Source organism: Melozone crissalis, unplaced genomic scaffold (genome assembly GCF_028551555.1).
Source record: "Melozone crissalis strain CALT ecotype California unplaced genomic scaffold, PUWL_Pcris_2 ptg000006l_1, whole genome shotgun sequence".
Taxonomy (NCBI): domain Eukaryota; kingdom Metazoa; phylum Chordata; class Aves; order Passeriformes; family Passerellidae; genus Melozone; species Melozone crissalis.
Genome location: NW_026535784.1, coordinates 21,113,237 through 21,129,797, shown reverse-complemented (window position 1 = coordinate 21,129,797; position 16,561 = coordinate 21,113,237). Strand labels below are relative to the sequence as shown.

General features: G+C 40.5%; 2 protein-coding genes across 2 annotated transcripts in view; both read left to right on the top strand.

The window, feature by feature from the left end:
* Nucleotides 1-16,561, top strand: part of SCFD2 (sec1 family domain containing 2) — a 328,968-nt gene that overhangs the window by 235,963 nt on the left and 76,444 nt on the right. The gene's annotated exons all lie outside the window — the stretch shown is intronic.
* Nucleotides 3,699-16,561, top strand: part of USP46 (ubiquitin specific peptidase 46) — a 28,171-nt gene continuing 15,308 nt past the window's right edge. The window contains exon 1 of the mRNA XM_054291699.1: nt 3,699-4,255. Within this exon, the coding sequence (XP_054147674.1) occupies nt 4,220-4,255 (36 nt within the window). The 5' untranslated portion in view covers nt 3,699-4,219. The remainder of the gene's footprint in view (nt 4,256-16,561) is intronic.

Here is a 16,561-nt window from a genome sequence, read left to right as displayed (position 1 = left end):
CAAGATTCAGGGATCAATTTAATGCAGTTTTATTTCTATGCTTTATCTTTAGAATCCTGACAATCATATTATCACCAAAACACGAAGTTTTACAGTATTTTGAATCAAGAGAAATAATTTCTCAGATAATTTGAAAATATTGGGTAAGGGTTGTTTTGAAGATGACAGTCGTAAAGAAAAATAGTAATTCCAAAGTTGGGTTGATATTTTGGTTTTAGACTCTCCACATTTTCTATGGATTTCCATAAATTGTTCATGGACTGCAACTCACTCTTGCCATTAGAATTTCAGGTGCAGATGGAGTGGTTTCCATGGACCTGCTATAAGCCATGTGCCACAGATTCAATCCGTAGGCTGCAAGCTGGTATTTGGCATTGTACTAAAGCCACCAGTCTGTTCTGGAATAAGGCCAAGCTTCATGGAAAATCCCGATTTCTCATTCTTGTGTCTACACATTTGCCATTTTGTTAAAGATATTTTGCTATTTTTTGGTAGAACATAATTTAACATTAGATACAAAACATTTTAAAAATTGTAAAATTCTAAACCTACATTGTCAGCACTGTAATATTTCAGACATCTGAATTCTTCTATAATTCTTATATTTTCCATGCTTTCAGGAAGCCTTAGTATTGTTTTAACTCCCTTTTCCATTAAAATGACCTTTTAATTGGTTGGAAATATATCCTAAATTTGATCTGTTCCAAACATTTGTTCAGCAAAATGGACGGATGATTACCCACTTCTGGACCCAAGCTTATTACAAGAAAAACATAAATGAACCCTCTGTGGAATTTTACAAGATTTCTGGAGAGGAAATGCAATATCCTCTTTGTAGCACAGAATGAACAGATATTCTAGTCTCAGATTTGCTACCAACTCTCCTGTGTTAACTTTGGACAAGTCACTACATTTCTGCTGGCAATTTTCTTGCTTTGTAAAAGAAGCTAATATTAATTTGCCACCAAATAATTTGACAACTCTGAGTGAATGCTTGCAAAATACTCTGAAAAGTCTGGTGGAAAATGTTATGGAAATCCATGCCTCTGCTAGCCAAAGAGGATATTTACAATAGGTCCATATTTTATGTAGTGAAATAGAAATGTTCAAGTGTAAAACCAGATGAGACCAAGACAGATCTAAAATTGAATGCAGGAGTTATTTTTTGACCTTTCAACAGAAATTATATAAGCACTCTTAGGTTATAAATAGTCCTTTGTTTTCCTTCTCTTTGTCTAACACTCAGAAGAAACACAGGGTTGGTTGTTTGTTGTAAGGAGATAGGGCAATGCTTTGGAGTGGAAACAATTGTGCACTGTTCTTTATTTATACAATTCCTATAAAGTTTGTAACTAGTATCTGTTGCATTGCTTAGCACTTTTTTATCTTCAAACAGCGTCAGGAATAAAGTTTCTATTCCTGAAAATGACAACAGCAGAAAAAAACAAAAACAGACACTAGTCCATTTCCAGCATGAAAGTTTCTTTCTTCTTTCCTGTTTTGATATGTCTGAAGAGCAAAAAAGACAGTGCTAGACTATTTTCAAACTGACACAAATACACTTGTATATTATTCTCTATATTTATTATTTATCTTCAGAAAAAAAGACAAGAAAAGTGTCCACCTTTAAATGAAAGTACTTCTATTAGCATTAAGGAATATGATACTGAATTCTTCACAGAATGATGTGTGTGCATGTTTACAAATATTCCCTTGAACAACCAGTAAGTGCTTAATCAGTAGCAATTTATTTTTGTGTCAAAAAAGTTTAATGAACAGAAACAACAGAAAACTTACCCTGAAGTCAAGTAATTGGCATTTAAGAAAAAAAGAAGTATGGAAATACCACTTTTTTCTTTTTTGTCTTCACACATTCTATGATTTCTCTGGGGTTTGTATTACTATTGACATTAAAATATACGTGAGGCAAATGGCTTTATTACATAAGGCATTTTGTGTCATTTAAATTTTTAATCACCTTTCAAACCCATTTGTTTGTTCCATAACTTTTCACTGATAGCAATTATGATTCTCCACAGTAAATGGGAATAAGCAGGCTACAGCAAAGAATACATGATTAGGCTTGTGTAATAACAGGCATCAGTTTAAAAACCAGGGATGGTGCAGTACTGTCCAGGCTACTTAGAAATGCACTGGAAACTAATCAGACATTGATTGCTTCAGTCCTGACATGTTGGCTTAACTCCCATTTTCCCTGGTTATGTTGAGAAAACCTGTCATATTATGTGTAATCCAGTCCTCTGAGTTTAAGCAAATTAAACACTTGGGATCAAATTCACACATAATGTAAGACCATGAACTTAATAGAATTATACCAAAGATAATTTTTTTTTCTCAGTGATGTTATTTAATGGCTCTTTTGCATAGTGATTTGCGGATTTATGAAGCAGTTTAGTTGCCCTGTGGACTTCACTCCATTCCAAAAATCTTTCTCCATCCTGTATGTTGAATGTCTGCAATGATTTAATATACCTAATCCAACTTAAGGAGGAAAGAAAATTCTGTCTCTGTGACAACTCGATTTTGAGTTTCTTTGCTGAAACTGTCAGCAAGATACCAACTAATGCCAAATTTGATACCATTTTTATAAAGCAGGCACTTGTCCACAGTGAGCTGGATTAAGGCCACTTACCTAACAGTATTTTCAGGGCAGGAATTTATCTTTAGATGTTATGCTGATGCCAGATTTTACTAGTAATCATAGATCTTTTTTTGAAATTATAATTTAAAAAAATACTGACTTCAGAATGTTTCCTGTAAATGAAGCCTGTGGACCCAGGCTCTATAGGCTGCAATTATTTTATTCTAGCATCATGAAATGAAAGGTGTAGCCAGGAATGAGCATGCCACCCTTCAGGTGCTGTTAGGAACAGAGGTGTCTGTAGAAATGTTAGTAGTTCTCTCTTTATTTGAATGATTTCCCCAGCATAGCAGAGGAACAATAAACGGGCCTTAGGCTCTTGCTGAAAAAAAGCAACATCTGCTAAGGAAAGGGGAATTCTAAGATGAGGATTGCCCTAGCTGAACTCTGCTCTTGCTTCTCTCAGAGATTTGCTATGTGACCTCCAGTTAGCTATTTAACAACCTTGTGCCTATTATCACGTGCATGAATTTAATATGCTTACACTGCTCTGCCTTGGAGAAAGGCATGGGCCTCGACTTGCTTGTGTTTGAAGAGAACCTGAGATTATTACATTAACTGTGTCGTATAAATGCTAGATGTTGTGAATTTGTGGTCAGCACATGGTGTGGGGACAGTCCCAAAACAGCATTTGTGAAGATAAATGTTATCTGCATGAATGGCAATACAAAGCACCAACTGAGGGCAGTAAATTACATTCCAGCCTACGGTTCTGGATTTTGCAAGTGCCTGGCCTCCTGTGTACCTCCTAATTAGGTGGGGTGAGCATGTTCCAAAGCACAGTGCCGCCGTTCCTGCCACACATCCACGTCGTCCTGCCTTCCTGTCCTTCACCCCGCTGCCTGCCGGTATGGCTGTGCACGCACCGAGGCCGGGATTCCCAGCCCCGTGGCCATTCCAGGCCCGGTGATTAAAGCACCGCACTCGTGTCGGAGGGCCCGTCCGGAGGGGCGGCGGGCGCAGCGCCCCCGCGGCCCCTCGGCCCCGCAGCGCATTGGCTGCGGCGGCGGCCGCCCCGCCGGGCCCGCTGGGTGCCCCGTGCCGGCACTGCCTCTGACCTTCCCTTCCCTTCTCTTCCCGTCCCTTCCCCGGCGCTGTCAGAGCGCATCAGCGGGCGCGGCGCTGCGATGGAGCGGCGAGCGGCAACGGCAGCCGCCGGGAGAGGAGGAAGAGGAGGAGGAGGAGGAAGGGAGAGATTAGCGCGGTGCCGGCTGGCGCAGAGGCGCGGCTGAGCGCTCCAGCGGGAGCCCGGGGCCCTGCGGACCGTGCGAGAGGCACAGGCGGAAGGAGCGGAGATGCGGCCGCTCTCCCCGCGCTGCTGAAGCTCCCGGTCACTCGGCCGGAGGAGGGAGGCCGGGAAGGTCCGTCCTTCTCGCCGCTCTGCGGGCGCAAAGGGTGCCTGTGCAGTCCCCTCCTCTCGCTTTTATCCCAGCCCCGGAGCAGGAGCCGCCGCCGCCGCCGCCGCCCCCTATCCCTTCCTGCGCTCTTCCCACCATGAGCGGGGCTGTTTTCACCTTATAAAGATGGCGGTGTGGGATCGCTGCAACCTTTAGACTAATGACTGTCAGAAACATCGCCTCCATCTGTAATATGGTGAGTGCTGGCGGGGGGCGGGCGGCGCGGCTGCCCCTGCGGGGGCCGGCTGGGGGCTGCCCCGGGGCGCAGCCCAACCGCGCGGCTCCGTCCCGTGCTCCAGCGGCGGGGGAGCCGGGCAGGCTGCTGAGAAGCGCCCGGGATGGAGTCGGCCGACGGAGAGTGACGATGTCCCGAGGAGTTTCCCGGGAGCAGCCCGGGCGTGGGCCGGGGAGGGACGCAGATGCAGAACCGGTGCGAGGCCCCCGGAGCGGGTCTGACTCCGGCCGAGGCGCGTTGCAGACCGAGCCGTGGCCCGCCCTTCCTCCGCCTGCCCTTCCTCCTGCCCTAATACTGCGAAAGGACCAAAGTTGGGTTCTGAATCCACATTAAATCTGTGACCCTATTTAACCCTCTCAGGCAGGCACCCTGCGCTCTCCTAGGGCCGGCAGCTCCCCAGATTACATAGAAAAGAAGGATGATTAGATGCCTAATAACACTTTTGGATCCCGATGCTAGGTGCTTGCTCTAGGAAGTCTTTGCTTTAGAGCAAACTGGGTTTAACTTGCACTGCAGGCTGCTCGAAGAGAACTGGTGTTTACAAAGTACTCTTGAATCACTTAGCTTTCTCAAAACCAATTAGGCAATTAGGAAGGAACAAGGAAACGTTTGTATTTTTGTTATGTTCACTTCGCTACTTTTCTCCCCATGGAACAGTTGAAACGATGCTTTCTGCATTGTGTTTGGGTTTAATTTTAATTCTAACAAACTTGGAGCACCTAATTTGGTTTAGGTTTTTGAAACTTCTTGGCAGGAGGAGGAAAAGCTCAAACTCTGTCAAAGACTTTTTAATACTGTGAGACTGTAGCAAACTTGCCAAATAAATAGTTGCGTGCTAAGCATCTCAATGCAAACAGAAGAGAATCCTATTTTTGTTCATTTTGGGGTTTTAGTCTGTATTTTTCACCCTTATTTCCAGGTTCTTCAAGAGCAGCTACACACAGTTGCCAGCTTCCCTCCATGTGGTACCCCAGCATGCCTTGTGCTGCTGATGCCACACATACCATTCACCTGCCCTGGAGAATGGAGCCTGTCTCTAGGGTAAGGCAGTGGGCACAGCCCCAGAGGCCTGGCTCCTTCGGGGTCTGAGTGAGGGAGTGCAGAGCGCAAGCCTGCTCCTCTTCCATGTGTCCACACTTCCACTTAAGTGGGATTGCTCTTTTGTTGCAAATGAGATGCCTGGGAAATCCCATGCATAGCTTTCCTTTGAACCTCAGCCCTCCCTTTGAAATGCCTGCTCTGAAATGCAGAGAGGGTGAGTTGGTTCTGAGGTTAAAAGAATTAATACAAAATCCAGATTTGTGGTATAATAACCTGGGTGCTCACCTTTCTTCATCAACAGTAACTAGTTTTCTGAACTTTTCATTGTTCTTAATGATTTCCAGTCCAATGAGCCACAAATACTGCAAAGAGAGCTTCAGGAAATGGTACAGGACTGAGGAGAAAACCTAGATGCACTTACCTTCTCTCTGAGGCAGGCTCCAGTTTTTACTGCTGATTAATGGTGGATGTGATGCCTTGCAAATTTTATAAAAGAGCACTGCATGAAGGGGAGCTGGAGACTCATAGGTGGATGTAAGACCTTGGTATAAAGTACTAGGAACTCTGATTTTTTCACGTGCTTCAGACAGATGCACTTGCATGCAGCACGGTTCCCCAAAGACTGAACAGATTCACAACAGAACTGATGAAGTTCTCGCAGTGGTGTGCTGCTCAGCTGTCATTGCCAGTATATCCTGCAAAAGTAGCATCTGAGAGGTGGAGAGACCAAAGGGAAGAAGGAGAGCCCCAAGCAGAAAAGGGGGCATACCAGGATTCATACTTCAAGACAATTCTAGCTGATGGTACTGTGACAGAAGGTGCGGTCTATTCAATGTTACTGATGTTTTAAGGCTACACATTCCTTGAGGTCTGTGTACTTAGCTTTTAGAGATGCCATGTTGTGTTGGTCACATTTAGTTTTTTCTGGATAACCCTCAGGGACTGGAAGTTCTTTTAGGCAAAAACAATGGAGTTTTAGACAGCTACAGGAATTTGGGGCTGTAAGAGAAATACAAATTCTTTCAAGTGCTGGCAACGTTGCATTATGGCTCCTCCAAAAATGTGTCCACTCTGATGAGGTGATGGACTTGAACTCAGTGGTCTGTAGAAGGAGCTATGACAACTTTCCAGAGGGCTAGAGGTATAAAAGTAAATCTTTACCTTTTTAAAAGCTAAATATTTGCCCTAAATATAGTTTGATTTAGGACATCTGTAGAAATCTATCTAGAAAGATGCTGAGATGCTGATTCCCAGACCTTGTTCCTGCACTATAATGTAGTGCTTGAAAACTGAGCTACGGACAAGCTGTGGATTAAGAAATAGCTGTATAGTTCTTTGGCAATATAATATGTTTTTCTATATAATGCTACATAATAATAGGTTTCTAAGTTTTTTAACCTGGTTAAACGCAGTAATTTAAAAAAGGGGGCTCTGGTCTTTATTTTTTCCCATTCCACTTCAGAGTGTTCACAGAGGGTTTTCCATTTTTTGAAAAAAAACCCCAAAATCTAAACAAAGATGTCTGGTTGGTTTTTACGGGTGGTGGGGGAAGTAGAGGAAGAGAGACAGAGGCAGCAATTGGTCCTGAAATGCTTGTCCTTCCCCGAATGCAACTTAGATTGTGTTTTCAATGGTAGTCCTTGACAAAGTTTTTTGAGTGTGTTTGTTCAATGTTTGCTCTCATGTCCTGAAGGGAAAAATATTACTGAAATTGAACTGAATTAATTGAAAAACCTGGCTAGCCAGCATTTTTGGATGTATGTTTGCTATTAAGTTGACTGCCTGATATTTGATATCTTGGGTTGTAATTTTGATCTCCTAAAGATGGTAGAGGTCATTAGTCTTTTCAGGAAGGATCAAAACAAGTGTAGTGAAGCAAGAAAGACAGGAACAGTATTTAACTCACTTGCGAAAGATCCTTAGTACTATATATTCACTGGATAAGCTCTCACATGCTGAGATAGACAGTAGGAGCTAGCCAGTAAGAAACAAATATTTGGCTGGGGAAGTTTCCACTTGGCACATTTACTTGTAGTAAATATTTAAATGCACAACTCTCTAGAATTAAACAAAATTCCTCTATTGTCTTTTACCAGTTTTGTCCCCTAAGTTATAATAATAGCAATAATTTAGTTATTATTCACTGATTTGTTTAATGAGAATTAAGAGCTAAAACTTGTTCTGAATGGGTGGAGGGGATGAAGGCAACTGTGCCTGATGGAATCAGTAGGATTCTTATGTAGGCATGATGGCCATGTTCACTGAGAAGGAGGTGTAGTCCACAGGACGTTCAACTTACCTGCCCTTCAGCCCCTGTGAAAACTCATTTGCTCTGTCTGCACACCATTTTCACACTGAGGGATGTATACACTTGTATACCATGTATATGAGTTCTCATCTTTTATGTAGGACAGCTACAACAGATGTGAAGAAGCATAGAATACATTGAAAAAACTCTATTTGAGGGAATACCAACAGGCAGTGCCTCCTAACACTGGGAGACTGTAGGCACCAGCTAGGGATGTGCTGTAATTCTCTTTTATTGTTTCTGTGGAATAACCCAATGACTCAAGTACCAAATTCTGGTTCATGGGTAGACAGGCATGCTGGCATTTCATGCTTACTGAAATCCTCTGCAGTGTGTTTCTCTGTTGATGAGCTTTAGGTAAAGCCTTGAATTCTGAGTTAAGCTCATGCTGCAGCTGTGGCCTAGGGATATTACTGTTATGTGCAGTGAAGGACATCTAACCATTTCAGAATGTATTGACATACATTTACTGAATCTGGCTAACAAGCTCTGTGGATCATATTTCTCTCTTTTAGAATTCTGTTGAGAACAGGTATTAATTCCCTCCCTTTCATATTTTTGTAATAGTATCTCAAATATTCCAATTAGAACTTCATAGTGCTCTGACAATTAATGAACAGAATAAGCTAAACACATTCAGTCTTCTCTGATACAAGGTATTATCTGAGATACCTCATAGTTACTCCTGGTTGTTGTTGTATAGATATCCTTTGGAATAAAAGTTGCCGTTCCTTGGATTAATTTTGGAATTTCATGTTACTCTTTCTTCTCATAGTCTCTTAGTTATGAGTTTCAGAACAATAGCTGGTTTTCTGCATGAAAACAGTCACACAATTCATCAGGAATTATGTGAACACCTGTGAATTGCAGCTTTCATTTTAAAATAAACAAACAAACAAAGTGTTTCTAACAATCCTAGAAACTGGTTATAGAGAAAAAACATACAAGCCTAGGAGTCTCTACATTCAGGAAACAAATAAAATAAATGTTGGAATTTTTTTTTTGTTTATTTAATAGCATGATTTTAGAGACTAATTGCAGCATTTGTTTGCATGTAGGGCATTGGCAGAATGAATACTCAAACTACAGATTTGGAAAAGGCTTTATACAAAAAAAACACCCCTATGATTTTAATGCTGTGGAAATTCTAAAATCCTGTTTCATACAGGAGTAATAAGAATATTATTTGGCTACAGTATTGATCACTATGATTTTCAATTGGATTTATTCATTTGGACAACCTGCAGTGTATATTTCTTCATGTCTCATATATCTTCCCATAAATACAGATAAAGGCGAAATAATACATGCCAGACAATAAAAACAGTTATCTGAAGGCATATTTAGATTGATAAAGGAAAATATATTTTTACATCGGATAAGATGTAGACAGTTCAAGCAATGCAGATTTTCTCGAGAGTGACAATTTCAATATGACATAGAAAATATAGAAACAAAAATATGAAAAGTATGGAGAATATGAAGTGTAATCTTTGTAATAACTTTCTGAAGTAATGAGAAACTTGACAGTATGACTAACAAATGGGCACTGGACTAACAGACAGGAAGTGTGCATTCCATGAAAAGATGAATGGAAGTCCACAAAAGATATTTTTATTGGATTGAGGAGTATACGCAAAATGAGAAACATCCTAATATATAATTCCCAAAGTATAACCTTGAGTAATGACTGAAGCTTGTCTTGCATGAATACCTTTTAATGGCTAAAATGGTTCTTATGTACTTACTGGCTGTTTAGAAAGTAAGTACAAAAGGACAATTCATGAACACGGCATGTAGTGTACAGTGTGTTTGTTTTAGATGCATGTAGCCTTTGACTTCATATTGCTGAATTAAGAATAAACCAGTGGTTATACTAAACACCTCAGTAAAGAAACCTCTTAGTTATAGCTCAGCAAGGCTGAGTGAATCTGAATTTTGGGAGAAATGACATTAAAAGCAGACTCTGGACCCTGATTAACTGTGTGTGGTGGGCAAGTGCCACACAGGAGGTTCGGTTCGGATGGATTTGACAAGGCACAGTCTGTGGGGTCTAAGTCCTGGCCAGTCAGAGAAGCAGTCAGCCAGTTCTCTTCTGCTGACCTTCCTTTAGCCGCAGAAACTGTCCTTGGCTGGCTGTTTTGTAGGTATGCTTACATACATTTATTACGTACATTATGTGCTTAACACCCCAGGATATCAGTGCTTCTGGGGAAGAAGCATCCTCAGGGTCAGGACTCCACTGTAAGCACTGTCTTGGGTGTGCTCAGCCATTTCAGAAAAGGCTGTTGTGCTGAGGGTTTCAAACCAGCCATTACTGGATATTGCATGTTTCAAGTATTTAACTTGATTTTTTGATTTCACAATTAATGGCCTCATAACAACTGTATATAAAGTATCCTATGACAAGAAAGTCTCCCACTGTCCACTGAATGTGATAAACCTGTATTATTCCTGATGTAGGTCAGCCAAAGTTGGAGATTTCCAACATCCAACTCTTTGGATGATAGAAACTACATCGCATTTCCTAAAGTCTTACTGGAATCTACATTACAGTAATTTGAACTTGGTGCTTCTCATCCTGGCCATTGCTGAGGCCAAGAACAGACTAGTTTCTTTCTGTAACAAATGGTAGACTTGAAAATATTGTCATGCCCTTTCCTGCATTATGTGGACTTTTCTGTCTTATGCAACACAACCCCATTAAACGTGTTTTTATAGGTCACTTTTCTCTTGAGCTGGGTCTTCCATTTTGACTGGCTTCTTTTGGATTCTTTCCAGTTACCTTATCTTACTTGAAACTAGGCACCCAAACCTGGATGTAAGATGTCTTACCACTGACAAGTTAAACAGGAAAGTTACTTTAAGATCTTTGTAGACTACCACCTGCAAGTGTTGATTACGTTGTCAACATTTGTTGCTGTGGTTTTGGGGAATTTTTTAAGTAACACTGCATACCTGTGGCTTATTCATCTTATACAACACAGAGACTTCCCCTTTCTTTCTTTCTTTTCTAAAATGTTACTACCTTAGTCAGCTGTTTCCCATTTTGTACATGGTGATTCTTCTCTTCATGTGCAGAATCTTGCACTTGTCTCAGGTCCTTACAGGATTTCTCGAAAAGAAAAATACTGTAAAAAAATATTTTTAATTTTAAACCTGTCCTGCAACATAGCTGCAGCCCTCATTACTCAACCTTGTATGGAGATTCAATGAACATATTCCTACTTCTATCTCCAAGTTATCAGAGTATCCCAGCTGGTGCAGCTGTGATGAAGTTTAGAAGGTGCCTTGCTTTTCAAATGCTCTGAGGCAGCACATATGCAGTCTAGGTGGTCTAGACAAAAATGTTACTGAAGAAGTTAATAGTTTGTAGGCAAATCTTAGTTTCATTTTGACTCATGAGACCATCTTGAGGCTCTGCGTTCTGAAGAAGGAAACTGGCCAAAACCAATGGTCTTGCTGCTTCCTCCAGAAAAAGCCTGGGTGCCACGAATCCAAGAAAAACTAAGCTGGGGATACTGAAAGACTCACAAGAGAATGTTGAGTTGCAGTTTGGTAAAAGCTGTCTAATCTTGGAAAGTTTAAAGGTCAATATTTTGTTTTTAATTACCTATGGATATAGAGACTGGACTTGCAGCACTTCAATAGAACCTCATTTGCAGTACTTGGTTGCTTTGTGCTTTGAGAAAACCAAGTTTATCAGCTATGTAAGACTGAGTACCTTAAAAACTCTGTCCAAGGTTTTAAGTGGTTCAGGATTTCCAGTCTTGCAATTTTTATCCATTTCTTGGAAACCACACAGAATAGGGCTGAAGTTATTTGTGTTATATGTGATACTTAGGTCTGTAAATAGAGATAGCTTAGTGTACCGAGCAAGAAAAAAGGTTAGGCCTCTCCTTTCAAGCTCTTATAATTTGCCTTAATGATCAGAAGACTCTCTGGAAAAAACACACAAAAATAATTTATTTAGATATATTTTGATAAATCATCTCTCCTAAAAAAATTTGAATACACAGTGGTTTTTCAGTCAGTCAAGGTTCTTTTGCTGTTTACTATGATCTCCTCTGTGTTTTCATAGACTCGTCTCTTTCCTTTTTCTTCTTGTGGTCAAAAAGACCCAAAATAGCTTTGCTGGAGGAACCAAAAGCATTTCCTCACAGAATGAAGAGAGAGCTAATCTGGTTAAATTCAACCATCTTGTGGGACTTAGACTTTAAAAAATTGCAGAAATTCTTCACATTTGGCATTTAATATAGATGAATTTTTAAGAAGGCTGGGTCAGCTATTTCAGTTACCATACCTCTCTGAAAGTAGAGGTCATTCCTGAGGATAGCCAAAGACCAGCACTGGGGACAGGTGATGCATCTTTGAAAGCAGCTGCATGTATGCTGCATGCTGTGCTATTGCTAGTTCTCCTTTTACTCTTGGTTCTTTGTGTTGCTTCTGGGTACTAATTTCAGGTTTTTACAATTACCTCCTCTCTTTTGAGTTATCCATCACTGCCATTTTTTGGCCAGGAGGCCTCCCTCATCTTTCTTTATTCTCTTTTTTCCTTCCCTTCCATGTGCTGTGCCTTCCAAAATCCTTCAACCCAGGCTGCCTAGCCCTGAAGCCATTTCTATTTTTACTCTAATTTTTCTTCTACCAGCCCAAACATCATCATTAGTTTGTCTTAAGTCTTCAGTTTCTCCCTTCAAGAAATTATCTTGTTGCTCTTGCTTTCCCCAAATACTAAGAAAAAAGAAATCTAGTCTATAATTATATGTAGTCCGAAACCCTTCATATGGACCAGCCATCTTCCTTCATTATCTCTTGCTCTTCGTGTATTTAAGTTTCTGTTTTAATTATTCAATTTTTATATGTTTTTCTGTTAAATTTTTAGATTTTCTTGTGAACATGATATTTCTTCTTTTTTTTGTCTTTGTACAGACATATTATTCTGTAGAAAGAAAAAATTAATTCATTTTTTATTTTTCATACCGTGTTTCTGTTTATTTAGTGATACCCACTTAATAGGGGGCTTATGAAGGGTCTAATTTCTTTACTGTATCCATTTACTTTAAATTAAACACATGCATATTTCTAGAAAGTTAGAGCCATTTTCATAACTCTGTTACAGTACAAAGTTTAGTCTGATTTGCTGTCTTCTGTTGACAGTATCTTTTCTATTAGCTCTTGTCCATTTCTCATCCTCCATAAAATAATTGTATTTACATTACTTTTCTACATGTGATTTAATGAACTAATCTGGGGACTTCTTTTTTATCCTGACTTGTTTTTTTTATATATATGCTAAAGTGTAAAGGAACAGCAGGGGGTTTTTTAACCTAATCTATCTATTTAATGTGATCCAAAGCACAAATGAAACTCTTTGCAACATATTCAGAAATTTAAATTGAAAAGTAAACCAGCAGTCTTACTCTTTGGAAAGTCCAGGACAAAATAACAAGAGGGAAAAATATAGGTCATATGGGCTGAGTGTTTTTGGAGCCATGCTGTGGCAAAAATCTTGGCCTGAATTGACCTGTGCTTGGCTATGTCTCTAGCTGTATGTCTTTTTACGAGGGCAGAATATTAATTGTTGAATTAAGTGGTAAAACTGGGAAATCAAGGTTCCAATGCCACAGAATGCACAGTAGGAGTTTCCACATTGACCTAGTTCTCACCCTCATAAGGTCTGCATACCACAGTCACTCCACTGCACTTCCTTCACTAGTGTATTCTTTTGAGAAGGAACCAGTCTCCTTTATTGTCTCTGTACTCTGATATGACTTTATTTAATACTCCCAAGTCCTGCTTCAGTGACTTATGCAGCCTCTCCTCATTTCAGGCTCTGTAGCTACGCCGCTGGTCCTGCTTATTTTTATGGAACTACAGTAGATTCAACTATGGTAGGATATTTCTCCTAGCTGAAGCTTTTAAAAAACAATAGAGAGTGGTTGCATTAAAATGTCTGAGCAGGTTTTCACTGTAGAAGTAATCAAAATTACTTGCTGGGAGTGAGACCAAACACAAATACGCTGGAAAAACAGTCGTGGTTGATGTTTGCTATAGAGTAACATCAGTAGACTAAAAAATATGTTTTCCATTTTATATGGTTGATTTAATCTGAATTCTCAACCACGTTTAACACATCCCTAATAATATACTTTTTCCAGTTTAAACCTGGATTGCGTGTACAGTTCCTTGTATACTTTCTTGGAAAAATTTTCTTCTTCTGTCTTCATGTCAACTGCTTATTAAGGAGACTTCATAGGCAAAACAAGTAATTTATATACAGTGTGACATGGTTTGAGTTTTACTAAGTGGCCTGTCTACATTTTTTTCTCCATATAAGGAATATATCATTCTTTGAAGCATAAGGTCTCTGTGCCTCTTACCCATGTTCCTAGACTTCTTTTTCCTTGAATCTAACAGTATCCTTTTGGAGACCTCAGAATAAATAAAAATCTGACTGAAATTATCTTTGATACAAGAAGGCCCTACTCCTAATGAAGTCTGAGTGGGTTATGTCAGTTTACTCAAAAATTGAATTTAGCCTCATGTTTTGTTGGGTCACTGTCACACTGTACTTTATTTTATATTTGCAACAGCCAAGGCCTGGACTGGGAGAGGTAGAAAAGCTCCATGATGAGATGTTACTAAGCATGTGGTTTTTTCAACAGCAGGTACTTTAGAAATTTCTGTGCAATGTGGAGTTTTTATATGAAGATTGGTTAGTATGCATCATTAATTTATTTGGTTTTCAGTGATAATACTGTTTGGTTAATCCTGATTCTTGATCTTTCTCACAATATTTACAAGAAAATTTAAATACAAGAAAGGGTTTGTCCAGCCATCTGGCATCCTCTGGGGTAAGAAACCCTGGCCTGGAGGAAAGGCAAATGAGTAATGTAGGAGCAACTAATTAGCAGAGCACTTGCATCATATTTGTCTAACAGAATACATTAACCTGTAGTTTCATGAAAGTGTAGGAGGTTACTTTTTAGAGATAATATTTTCCATGAACTGTAGAGGCAGAATTTATTTTAGTGTGGAGAATACTTCCTACAAAACTGGAAAAAAACACCCGTTTCATTTTTCTTTTAGGGAACTTGATTGTAATGTTCAAAGTGAATTCAAAGAAAACCTTTGCTTTGATCTGAATGCTGTACAATGAGTATTAATGTGAAGATGTTTTTCTGCAGAAGCTGCATTAATCTTCTGTAGTCATGTTTCTCTTGTATCAGACAAGGTTTTGAGGGTAACAGTGGCTGTTTGCTTCACTGCTAATATCAGATAGGCAAATATTTATCAGCTTCTTCCCTCTTGGAATGGTTTGCTGAATATGTGCATCTTTGGCAAGGCTGACTTTCCAAGCAATGAAACTAATCTTCATATGAGACTTACATAATTATCACACTGTCATCTCTGTTGAATGGTAGCCAATAATTGCTTTGTATTAATCAATCTTTTTTCCCAAGTTTCCCACCAAGGCTTAGCAGAGTCTGGTGAGAACATATATCCCTTATGAAGCTTCTCATGGAGGCCTGTGTCTGTAAAGTACTTCAGTCTCAAAGGATTTTCTGAGAAGTAACATATACTTGGTCTGAGCAATGAACTCTGTGTATGTGAGAGAAAGTGAGAGAATGGAAAAAGATCTGAGAAGGGGATATGAAATATGAAATCTTGGGAGCTTTCTGGAACCTGCCAACTTAAAGGAGAAGTTTTACTTTCAAGGCTTGCAAATTCTCAAAGAGTACCTGTGCTGAGTTTCACACTGCTAATGCTGTTGACTAAATCTTCTTTTAATGAATTGGTATGAAATAATAATCTGATTTGGCAAGCAGTAGTGATGGTAGGTGCAGTAAGGAAACAGAAATCAGGCCTTGGGGAGAAGATGGGGAAGGGACATGAGAATTCTAAATCTGATTACCAGTTAATTTGAAAATTTTAGCTGATGAAGTCTAAGCAAATGTCTGCCTTGACTTCACCAAGGCTTTCAACACTGTCTCTCACAATGTCCTCATAGACAAATTAAAGAAGTGTGGTCTGGATGAGTGGACAGTGAGATGGATTGAGAACTCGTTGACTCCAGAGAGTCACATCAGTGATACGGGTTCTGATTGGAGGCCTGACGCTTGTGGTGTCCCTCGTTATTCAATATTGGGAGTTGTTTAACTTATTCATCAATGACTTGGATGAAGGGCCAGATGCCTCCTCAGCAAGTTTGGTGGTGACCCCAAGCTGGGAGGAGCAGCCAATACCCCAGAGAGCTGTGCAGCCCTTCAGAAGGGCCTGGCCAGGCTGGAGAGATGGGCAGGGAGGAAATCCAGCAAAGGCAAGTGCAGGGTCCTGCACCTGGGGAGGAGTGACCCCATGCACAAGGCTGGGATTGACCTGCTGGAAAGCAGCTGTCCAGGGAAGGACCTGGGGGTTCTGGTGGACAACAAACTGTCCACGAGCCAGCAGTGTGCCCATGGGGATGAGAAGGCCAATGGTGTCCTGGGGGCATTAGGAAGGACATTGCCAGCAGGCTGAGGGAGGGGATCCTGCCCCTCTACTCAGCCCTGGTGAGGCCACACCAGGAGTGCTGTGCCCAGCTCTGGGCTCCTCAGGGCAGGAGAGACATGGAGCTCCTGGAGCAGGTCCAGTGGAGGGCAACAGAAATGAGTGAGGGATTGGAACATCTCTCTTGTGAGGAAAGGCTGAGGGAGCTGGGCCTGTTCAGCTTGGAGGAGAGAGAGCTGAGAGGGGAACTCATCAACATCTGTAAGTATCTGAAGTGAGGCTGTCAGAGGATGGGGCAAGCTTATAATATGTATAGGAGTGATGACAATTGCTTTGGCAGCAACCTACCTTACTTGCTTAGTAATTTAAGCTTATTCAAAAATGGGCATTTTAATATAGCAAAATGACAGGTAACGTACCAAATT